We start from the raw sequence: 12,620 nt of genomic DNA, 5'->3' as shown, positions 1-12,620 counted from the left end.
TTTTAACCGACATTATATGATAATTAAAAAAATATATGGTCGTCTCATAACGTCAGTATTTATTCAACGATAAACGTAAGCAATTGCACATCGTATTGATTGAATGAACATAGGAAAAAAAATGTGAAAACTGCTACTCTTGAAAGATTGTTGGTGGCTGAAACGTTATCTCTAACTAGTAATTAGAAAAGCTTCTGCTTTTCACAAGTACGATTAAACTCATGTTATCGATCTGTACTATCACATAGGATAATATCGGAGGTGTTAATTGCACTTCTGTTATTGCGCCAACCACCAAGGAGTAATTTTTAGTAGATATAGAAAGGAAAGTATTCTTCCATTTATCATGGAAAACTTTTACGAATATATTATACCTGTTGCACGAAACTTTTTGAAGCGTCTCATTGCCATTAATGACATACGATTGTCATTGTTGTATTGTAAATACGTATTTATTAAAAAGTTAATATACAGCACGGATAAAAGTCTGAAACTTAGATTAGTGTTATATAGATTGTCCCACTGAATATCGAAGCTTATTATGTATTTTCAATTTTGTTTCAAAGTTTACCAATCTTTGCCAATGTAATGATAGTCGAGTCTTGCAACAGTGCTAGTAAAATTTCAGAATGGGTTTCTATAAATGTTCGAGTCATTTTGTGGCTATTTTATGAGAAACATATAGTGGCTATTTTATGAGCCACTATATGTTTCATTTCCATCGATATCCTTTTATCTGCGAATCGTCAAATTTCTATTGCGACTAATAGGAAAATTTCTCTTGGATCGTTCGTGTAAATCAATAAATTATTTTAATTATTTACGATGCCGTAAGCGTAACCAATTTCGACGTCGTTAGCATCGATTTAGCCTCTTCACGAGCCGGTGTATTCTATGCATTACGTTGAGCGTAACGCGAAACTTTGTGACAGACTGCAACCTTAAATATTCATAACGTTTGATAATTCTAATATCTCGTCGGCTGCGCTTCGGTTAGTTTCAATATCATTAAAACGCTGCTCGCAACACACACCACGTCTACTGGATTATTTATAGAGTCAGCACGCTAAAACTTGTTATCTATGTGAAAATGATTAAGGAAGGGTATAAAACTCATGGGGATTACAGATATGACGGATGACTTCCCGCGTCACGAGCCTTTTCTTACACTCTCTAAGTTTTTATCCATTTTGGATCTTGGAGGTTTGTGGAGATCGTAAGTCTGTCTCGCATATTTACTTGACAAATGTTGTTCTGACACTTTCTTGGCTGAAATGAGAGAAAGATATTCATTCAAAAAGAAGAGAACACAAAAACAATTAAACATTTTTTCCAGAAACATTTGTTTTACAACTTTTATGCGAGATAATGAACGCGTTTATTGAAAGAAAAAAAAACACTGCATTTCACGAGAGAAGATAAGCTCGCATAGAATTAATCTCCAATTAAACTCTTCCTTCTAATTAAAAAGAGAATTACGATGCTATGAAGGAAGATCGTACAGAATGTTTAAGAAATGACGCCTCGAGATTGGCAAACATTAACGAGATCACACGATTGATAATCATTTAATATTTTATCTAATCAGAATTATGTATACACATAAAATCTAGGCTGCTATGCCATAAAAATACAAAGTGTACAATCATCTTGTACACACTGTTATTGACTAATAAAAATCCAATTGTGTATTAAATACACAACGACAAAAAATGATTCAGCTTCTTGATATTTCATCTTTATGTTATATATCTTATATCTTGTGTTATGATGATATTAAAATATTCAATTAATCGAGCACTTTCAAGTATCAATGTAGATCGTTTTGTCTTTTTATCTGAGATACTGACATAATACGATTGAACGAGATAAAATACTAATTCATAGCCTTGTTACAAGACCAAGAACGTGACTTTTAAAGATAAACAAATAATAATACGATCGGACAAAATATTCTTTTAATTTTTTTCACGTTTCCTTCAAATGAAGGCAAATGCTAATTTATTGTCAATCAGGATTTTCTGTTAGTTCCCTTTACTTCTGTGTAATAAGAAAATAAGTAAATCTTGTATAGTACGTTAATATGTACTTGACCAGTGGCACGTGCCTGTATCTAGTAGCTAATTATGCTTAGCCATTTACATTTACTACGACTGAATTCTAATTTAAATCGCTTATGCACAACGCTCAATCGCAAAACGCAAAGGAGATCTGTTGGTAATAATCTCTCGCGTTCCGTCTTTGCTGCATTTCCCACCCAAAGCACGCTGTCGAATTAAAGCAAATATAATTTACTTTTTGATTACAGGACCAAGCACGTGGGTATCAAAATTCCCAATGGCGGCAGGATCGAGGCAGAGCCCCGTGAATATCGAAACCGACCGAGTTGAATCGGATCACGAGGCTTTGAGTAGCAAACCCCTGCGATGGAAGTATCCGGCAACCGCTTCCCGGAAACTTGTTAATCCGGGTTATTGCTGGCGGATGGACACCGACGGCAAGGGCACGTGTAAGTTTATTTTCATTTTCCACGAAACGATCCGGGAAAGCTACTTATCGCATCGAGCAATTGGCTATTGCCTTTCAGAAGTTGTATATGTAGATACAGATAGGTACCGTGCGTGACCAAAACTACGTTTATTCTTAGCCTGTGATTGGAGTGAAATTGAAACTAACAACGATATAGAGTACGTTTAAGTGTCAAGATTGGAACATAATAGTAGATACTAATACGGAATAGGAACATTAAATGGTTATAAACTTAGGATAATTCATAATTGAGGAGAATTAAAATGGGTCAACGAGTCTCTTTATCATGATTAAACAGCGCTCAGAAAATGTAATTTTATCTGAATAATATTTTAGATCATGTTCTTCTGGATTTTTAATTATTTTCATAGCTGAATTTCATTGTATAAGTACCCCTCGGTTATTAATAGATTCATCCACCCTTTTTTCCTCGGCGTAGAAATTTAGAAGAATACGTACATTGTCGTTCGTCACTTTTTAATCATCGTAAATTTCGTTTTTATATATATATTAGGTTGTCTGAAAAGTTTCTCTCGTGTTATAAGGAAATAATAGACGCATGTTTTTTTATTTTATGTTAGTTTATTGAATTACGCACGAACGTAATAATAGAAATATAACGAAATGAGTCATACCTAATTCAATAAAATAATATAGAACAGAAATTGTTGTTCATCCATTATCATCTTATGAAACGAAAGAAACTTTTCGGACAACCTAATATATATATATATATAATTGTACTTAATACATTTAGCATTATTAAAGTGTGCTAGAACTTTCTTATAAGAATAAAAATAGATTATGAGACCTTTCAAGCGGGTTAAAAAATAAGATAGGCGAACGTCCATTCAGAAGATAGGATAAAAAATGGCAATTCGTTCGTCATTTCGTATTTAATCATGTAGATAACATACGAATGGTTGTAAAGTAGTTGAACGGATTTGGCTCGCGGTATCGCTTCTTGACTCCAATATTATTTATCATTGCGGATGGAAAAAGAGTGGTTTCGGGGTTAAGAAACGCGGTGTGCCGTGCCGTGTCGTTCGTTCGTGCATTTAAATGCGAAACTAAGAAGTCGTTCGTTAGTTGAAAAGCCTGGGACACGCCGTGAGAACGATTTCGATCCGCAGCATTGAATTGCAGATCGACCACGAATGCAAATATCCCCCCTTCCCAAAGATTCAGTAAGAAGAAACCTTTTCTGGATAGTTGGATCGTGAAATCCATCGAAACCTTTAACACTCCCCCTTCAGAGCTTCTTCTTCAGCAAAGAAAATTCTGAAAAGTAGAAATTATCACGATAATTATCACTTGCAATTGTCAGTTTGACTTCTTTGTAATTTTCACTCGGATAAAACAATCGAGAAAGCGTTAGATTTTAAAGAACGGTCGTTGATGTCTTAGCAACAAGATTTCTTTTAAACGCAGAGAATACATTTCTTAATTAAAATTCCAGGAAATATTTAAACATTGTTATCTAGATTAAAATTCTTGGAGGCTCAGCCTGCAAGAAAACTCTTCAATTCGAATTCCATTAAAGAGATCCGTTTTACGAGACAATAAATAGAAACATCACAGAATCCAGTGGACGACAATTTCCACCATTTAGCTGATATTAATTCGAATCTGGAATCGATCCAGCTGTTGACAAAGCAAGTATACGATGCTGTTTTCATCACGATGACCCAAATATTAGTCCATGAAGAGCGACGGACTTAATCTGAAGCAGTTCGAAGTAGATTTCAGCGTTAACCGCGGCTAGAAGCTAATTGGTTGCATGCAAGGGCCACGAAACGTGGCTCTAATCGTCCATTTCCGACACTGTGAGAGCCGGTTCGCCTAACAGGAACCCGTCAGAGGAAAAGCTTGCGTTTGCATTTCGTCATCGACATCGTAAATCCCGCGGCCGTAAAACTTTATTCTATGCTTTATCACGATTAACCGTCTTATCTATGGTATTGAAATCCTCGTGAGATTATCACGAGCGAAGAGAAAAAATAAAGAAGGGAAAAAAAGCAATTTTTGCGAAAGAAATCAGCCGTTGAAACTTATATTACACCTTAAGTACAGGATCGAGTAGATTGCAATTTATATACTTGTTATTAATTCGATAAGTGGCTGGTATACAGGTTGAAGTTCTATACACTGGCTCACGAGAGTATTTCGACATTTACTATCGAAATATTTTATGCACGTATTGCATATATCATATGCATAAATTCTTCGAAAGTGCATTAGCTGTATAATAAGACACGAGTGTCATGATCGTGTTGGTCAAATTTGAAAGTAATCCGAAAGCGTTCGAATATTTTCCTGTCTCACTGTATGTGTATTCGGATATTCGTTTAACATGTAATTGCTCTTTGAATAAAAACGTTTGATCGCGTAAGAATAGAGTTGAGTTAAGTCATTCGGAGAAGTAAAAGTGCAAGCCAAGATATAGGGAAGTTTGACATTTGAAACGATAAAAGACTGTATTCGAGATAAATCTTCGTTTCGAACGGCCTCGCTAATTTTCACTTTCCCATGCGTCAGCGCTTTAGAAGCAAATAATTTCAATTAATTTCTATTTGCTCTAATATGTATCGACACAAAACAAGAGGGTCAAGGCGCTCGAATATCAGGATGATGTATCAGTGACCGTGGTTTACTTATTTTTATCAACTTGTTATCCATTATTTTACAAAAAATTGATGATTATTCCTTGCTTGAGGAATTCGGAAATAATCAAAGCAATTTAAAGCGAACGAATCAAAGATTGTTAATCGATGCTGGTATTCGAACGAATTGCTCGCCACGAAACGCAAGATAACAAGGAAAGACAGATTATAATTGGTTTTTATTAATTATAATTGGAGGGAAGAGTCGTGGAACGAGCGTAGAGTGGATCGTGGTCATTTTCCTCGAACGCTTCGACAACAGTTTCGTGCCAGTCGAGCAGGCTTTTACCTTTGCGAGGTATGTTCGAAACGAGGACGGTCGTGCCGTGACGCATTATGCGTGCTCATACGTGGCAGGAACGAAACGTCCACACGATGGAAATAGAGCAAAGTTTCAGGGAATCGATGACCCCATACCATCGATATATCGTGGCCCATTTTTATTAACGACGACAAATCGTCTTAAACAATCTGATAAACACGCACGTGTCTATCTTTCGAAAATAATCGTGTCCCTTTATTCGACGAACTATTAGGTCCTGCGTAATCGTTTCGTTGTCATTTAGGAGCGATAAAGATGCGAATCTTGTTTGATCGTACAATAATTTGGGAATAGTACGAAAGTTTAACATCACATTAGGGATTTCAACAAGATTTTGACAAGATTAGGGTCGTAACAAGGCAATACCATTAATATGTCAATATTAATAATAATCGATAAAATTGCTATGATTTTTTATGGATAATACCAGTGCATACAAGTGAATTATATCAGCGAAGAAAAAAGATATTAAATTTCTTGTATATATTTGAATTAATAATACGTGACATAATACGCGATATTTATCGTTATCTTAATTAGATTGTTTTGTACTTAAAAATTATCAGTCTCGAATGTGTTAAGAATGATATACATTTGTATCCGTTTATCTTTTGTTGTTTTGTGTAAATCGACCATCGTTACTTCGTTGTAGTTCATCATGACTATTCATTATCTTGTTGCAAACTTTGTCAAACCCACCAGCTTTGCGCCACTAATGACTTCAATGCGATACCTTTTCTGCGACATTCCCATTCAAACAACTTTCGCAATTACACTTTTACTACGCAGCACTGGTTACTACTATAGGATTTCTATACTCGAACAAATAGGAAGATAGAATCTCTATACGGCGTTGTATAGAAGCTAAGGGAACACGGCAATGAACATTGAAATATCTCAGACAGGTATAGAGTGAGAATCAAAAGCGAGTATACATCCGGGAGGCACGACATTTGCTCAAATATTCTTACGCGTGTGTTGCGCAAATTGAAAATTGATTCTAAAGACGTAGACTACGGATTTTCATGGAAATTCATATTTTTAAGAATGTAACTAAAAAGCACTGTAATACTTTCCGTATTATACGCGTTCTGTGCAATTTTGCGTTTTCAAATTTCCCAGTAAATGCATAAAAATCCACAGTCTAGACACAAAGTATGTAGAAATACAAATTAATAGTAAAAGAGAAACGTAAATAAGTGTTCAGGAAAATCAGTGTTGTAAGAACGTCATTTTTCCAACACGTATACTCACTTTTGACGCTCGCTGTAGGATCGAAGCAGGTGATCGTTTATTCAGTTTGAAGCTACGCTATTCGATTCGAGAGTTCGTCGACTCTGACCCGCTCGCCATAAATCTTCTTTAACCTTTGCGGTTATGACGCGTGTGGGGTTTCTCTGTTCGCTTTTATCCCCTTACGACCCCAGTATCGTTCTTGTAATTCGGCTAATCAAGCGTATCCTGTAATTCAACGCGCTGAAACGATCCGCGTTCGTTCCAAATGCCATCGTGGAAACGATGGAAACTTTTCTGCCGTCTGTTTTCGCGTTACACAACCGCGAAACCATAATACGGACTAATATTAGAATTCTTTCGCGTGTTGACGATGGTTTCGTCGAAAAATTCTACCGCGTATTCTCGGAGAAGGCGAAGAATCGAGTAATAAATTTACGATAAAGATAAATTCGGGGAATATTCAACGTTCGTTTGAAAGAGAAAACTTAAGGTCAGAAGAATAGAGGAGAATGATTTACATGCCTGGTTCGCTATCTTTGTTTTTTATTTCTTTTTTCTTAGCATCGGTTCATATATCTGTTTCTTCCTGCAATTTTCTACTGATAAGGTTACACTGTCGTTCAATGACGATTTTTAAATGGCCAAGCATGGTTACGTTTTTTTTAAATGAAATTACGACGATGATTTCACAGCTTTGAGATTGCGTCTTTAAATAAAATTGTAACGATGTTTCTACAGTTTTGAGCGGCGGACCTTTGATGGACGACGTCTACAAATTGGAACAGTACCACTGCCACTGGGGATGTAGCGACTCGAGAGGATCCGAACACACTGTGAATGGACAGGCCTTCGCCGGAGAGGTTAGTTCACTTTAAAAACGATTACTTCACTTTTGTAAACAATTGTCCGTAACAGCAACTCCAACTAGATACCGTACATAAATTATACGTTTCATATACATATTCACTGTAACTGTTGAATTGGAGCGACAGGTCAGCTCGTTTTATTTAGTTAACGGGATAAGAATCACAAAATTTTGAAAGCAGTTTCACGGTAATTCATTCACAGCTCACATATAAAGTTTTTAAATATACAAATATACAAATAGATCCTGTATTATTTGTTCACACACAGCTAATGGAAATCGATTCAATGATGGATTTATTAAACTAGAGAGAAATTAAAATCTTACTTACGAAATTTAAAGAAACAAGAGAAGCATTTTATAGCTTCATCTACGACGAAAATGATATTCTAGAGGAATAACAAACTACATATACCTGGACTTTGTGTGTGTAATATCCATGGTCAAGTTTCTACATTTTTATCAACAAATGCGACTGTAACAAATTTATTTACATATTCCACTTGCCAACTTTTGTTTCCTCTGGAATTCAGGCCCACGATGTATGATATAAATAGAGAGAGAGAGAGAGAGAGGGGAACAAATACGTTTCAACGGGATTTAACGCGAGATCGTTCGGCGTAATTTGCGATTCCGTGCACGGACAAAAGACGAAGAGGCCGCCTGCAAACGAATTTAAAAGGACGCACGTGGGATTGGTGATTAACCGTGCTCTCTAAACATTCTCAACAACCAGCGCGTCTGGCTTCGAAGCGAATCGTTAATAATTCACTGTCGAGGAGCATGATTCGTGTCACAATGATTCGTACGAACTTACGGTTACGATTCGACCTTGTTCGAACGCGTGCACTTCATCGTCCATGAGTCGAAGAAAGATTCCAGCAATAACCAGTTTTCTAATTAATATGATCATTAAAAGCACAATGCGTGCTGCGTCTGTTCTTCGAGTACCTAAGCCGAATCATTTATTTTCGAGACCAATTTCCTTTCTCTTCTTCTTTCGTGTTCTAGATTTTTAGAAATTCTGGAGATGTTCTGAAATATACGAAGACTACTATGGAAGTTCATGTTTATTAATTCCCTGATTTTTTTATCAGTTGATGATTAAATGATGGCATTTTGATGGTGAAGATAATACACGTCCAATGTTGTACGAGTAGCTTCTAAAAATAGATACCACGAAATTTTATATCAAAGCAACGGTGATGACAACCGATATATTTTAAACATTCATGAATAGATAGATAGCAATAGCATACATTTAATCCCTGAATCAAATTCAAAAGAACAGGTTAGATGATATAGAAATAGTCGACAGTGTATTGAATTTTCAAATTATTTTTTTACGTAATAAAAAATAGAAAATGTAACATAGTGTTCCCCTGTAATATTCGTTTACTATATTAAGCTATCATATATGAATATTTATGTATATTATCTGCGTCAGACAATCGTTTGTTATGTCGACAGCTTCAGAATTATTTCAATAACGATGTTAGGAATTCAGAGGAATCAGTTAGCTGTGAAATTTTTCCTACGAAGGATTAATTAAGTTTTTCCTCTCTTTCTTTTAGAGTAAATTTTTATTAGGACGTTACGTACGTTGTATGTCATTGTTTACGTTCCTATTCTATTTCAAAAGAACCAAAGAATTAAGATAATTGTCCGTGCCATTTGTATGGAAATGACGAACAGAAAGTTACGTAAGAAAATGTGTTCAAACTTCGTGAGCCTAAACTTTATGAGAAATGCCTTCGGTTGTTACGGAGCAAGGAACTAGACATCGATTGCGCAACGGAGAAGTTCTTTCATGATTAATTGTTAGAGAAAAACACGCGGTGGCCGCTTCGACGTTAAGAGGTTGCAATTGCATTCTCGAACGGTGGTGTGAAATATGTTTGCTTGGGACTCGCGTTTGTTTGCAGTGCACGTCTTCACTTCGATGTTCGATGCGGTTCGAGCGCACCGACGACAATGTACTTCCTTTTGAGTATACAGAATACCGATTAATTTATTAAACGGAAAAATTGAAGAGAAAGAAGATCGAAATTTGTATTCCTTCATTTTTATTTGTAATCTTGTATTTTAATTTCTTTTTGGTTTTTTAAATGTTACTAAATTTGTTAGCAATATTAAGGATACCAAAAGAAACCAAAATAACAAGATTGAAAATTAAAATTAATATTGGTCAACTAAGATATCATAAATAAATAGTTCAATTCTTCAAAAACATATTTTGTAATGTTTGATCACGAAATGTGTTAGTTTCGCCGCGAATTATCTGTTAGCTTATTTCGTCAAGAACCACATGATGATCTATGAATTATTTGAGAAACATGTTGCCACAATCATCACGAGTTTCAGCGAAACTCGATTCACGAAAGCAGCCTGAATTCCATGATTCATAAAGCATTATCTTTGTAGCTTTCTTCTCTATCGCATGACTCCATTAGTGATCTTCCTTTTATACTGATTTCAAGTCATAAATATTCAGCGAGACTAAGACTAGCGTGGTCTACTAAGATTGTGATGTAAACATCACGAGGAAAATTGTTAATATATCGGAAGACTGGTTTTTTCTTAGAACACGATGCATGAGAATCTTCCAGGAGATCGATCATTTGTTGATTTTGCAATATCGAATTTATTCACAACGCTTAATAAATTTGCATAATAATCTCTGACGCATGATTTTTGTCGTTGTATTACATATTTGTAAACGATTGATTTTCATTTAATTACAGTTGATGTTGACGAAGATTCCTAAAAAATGTTTGGAATAAAATGTAAAATACAGGATATCGATTAAATTTCTAATTTAAGAAAAAAAAAAGAAGAAAAGAAGAAATAAGTGTACAACAGCGATATAAAATTTTGCTACAGAAATATCATTATCTAAAAATTATTACAAATACTAGTATCATATATTTTGTTAGATGTATTCTATTTGCTATTTTCATGTTACAGTTGCACCTGGTGCATTGGAACACGAGTAAATACAACACCTTCGCGGAAGCTGCAAAGGCGTCCGATGGCCTCGCGGTCCTCGGTGTGTTCCTCAAGGTCAGTAATCATTCTTCACTGTACTATTTTCTAGACACTCTATTTTCTTAGATACTATTTTCTAGATCTCTAAGTATCTTTGCTACGTTGATCTATTTAATTTATATCTACACCTACGTTAAGCTGTTAACTTCGTTTATTCCCCGACACGAATAGGATGCAAATTTAAAAGCCAAGTTACCAATTTAATTATTATCGACAGCCAAATGGATGAAAATTGAGAGCAGGAAAATGACAAGATTATAAACAAGTAGCCATTTACAGGTAACATTAGATTCGAGTATCCACAACTATAATTAGTTAACGAAGTTCTTGGAAAAATAATTATGAAGTTACGAATTTCTCGTTATTTACGAGTTAACAGTGATTTTTTTAATGTAGCGTAAGTTGATTATTAATGGTTACGAGGATAGGGGAGATTATAAATTTTGCCTATTCAAAGCCAATTTCCTCGCTGTGCTAGCTTACACGATAGAATGATTATAAAGGAGGGGATCTTTCTTAATGCGATTTTTATCATTTTCCTACGTTTAATTTTCTATTGAGGCTTGCATACAAAATAAAAATACGATAAGCCAGTGAAACAAATGGTAACGAGGAATAAAGGTTCCCTATCAAAGGCAGAATTTGAGCGATTAAAATCTATTATTAGAGTTGCAGTTATTAAACAAGACAGAGTTAGAATATAACGTGATATTTGTCTCAAAGTCAGCGATATTTCAAAGCCGCGACGGCAGATTCTTAAGATCGTAATCCGTTTATATGCTGTTTTTTCTACGGGTGCATAGAACCGTATTCATAGAAACATATCCATATTTATAGTCGTCTGGGCTTCTAAATAAGCTCGTAAGCTCTCCTAAGCAGAATCCGTAACAATGACGCGGTCTGCTTCATCATCTGTTTGATGACACGTTACGTAATCTTTCGAGAACGAATCATTATCCGTTATTTCAAAGACGAAGTGAAATTCTCTCGTTATCAGTACGGTATCGCGCCACCAAGGACGAATGGAAATCATGCACGCGATTTTCAATTACCGGTATCCGCTAATTTTATTATAATATTTTCCGCTTGCAATTAAAATTTTGCAGTTTATTGTTCCACTCTTTTTTTTTATATAACACGTTTGGATTAATAACGTTAGAGAATTTTAGATAAAAATTAAAATGAAATAAATGAGAGACGAGATGGGTAAGGAACATTGAAAGGAATTGCAGCGAATGATTTTAAATTAGCGACTTCCGCTTTGCACAATCCGCGAATGGAGATAGGTTTTGTCGCGCAAGAAGTGTACGAATAGATTTGGATATTCAATCGGAATTATTTTCACATAAAAACTACGCGCAGCGATTGCGCAATCGTTGTTAGAATATTTGCGGAACGTTATAACGCGAGGCAATTCGAAAAGTGACATTGTGCAATCGATTGCTTATAGTAGTCGTTGTTTGCTGGAAATTTTCATCGAATTTGTGCCGGCCAAACAGATTATTTACGGCCGCCAATGTTGCACGGAAGTTATTCAAATTTACCATAGCTGATTACGTGCCGGTAGCCCTGTGTAACTAACTTCCTGTGTAGCATTTTATAAATTTAGAATAGAACATTTTCTTGGCTAAATCTAACTTCATTCGTATCAATATCCAACACAATATCATATCAAAAACTTAAAATCTTTCTATCGTAATCTTAAGAAAATATTCCGTTAAATTTATCTATAAATTGAAAATATTTCTCCAAGGCCTTGAAAGTTTAATATTATCTTTTGCTATAATTCCCAGATAATGTTTCATTAAATTGTTCTATAAATTAAAAAAGGTTCGCAGTAGATACTTTTCTAATATGCTCCACAAGTACAAGAACGTTTCTTCATTTGCGCATTGAGTAAAGCGTGAATCGTTTTAGAGCAATCGAGGATAGATAGGTACGTAGTAATACGTTTCGT

The 12,620-nt window shown here is 35.2% G+C and overlaps 1 protein-coding gene across 1 annotated transcript in view; it reads left to right on the top strand.

The window, feature by feature from the left end:
• Positions 1–12,620, top strand: part of LOC100745583 (carbonic anhydrase 1) — a 28,834-nt gene that overhangs the window by 10,431 nt on the left and 5,783 nt on the right. The window contains exons 2-4 of the mRNA XM_003491961.4: positions 2,309–2,509; positions 7,489–7,610; positions 10,583–10,678. Of these exons, the coding sequence (XP_003492009.1) occupies positions 2,309–2,509; positions 7,489–7,610; positions 10,583–10,678 (419 nt within the window). The remainder of the gene's footprint in view (positions 1–2,308; positions 2,510–7,488; positions 7,611–10,582; positions 10,679–12,620) is intronic.

The sequence above is a fragment of the Bombus impatiens genome, unplaced genomic scaffold, assembly GCF_000188095.3.
Source record: "Bombus impatiens unplaced genomic scaffold, BIMP_2.2 scf_0645, whole genome shotgun sequence".
NCBI lineage: Eukaryota > Metazoa > Arthropoda > Insecta > Hymenoptera > Apidae > Bombus > Bombus impatiens.
Note: the sequence above shows the minus strand (reverse complement) of the source record. Positions and strands in the feature narration are given on the sequence as shown.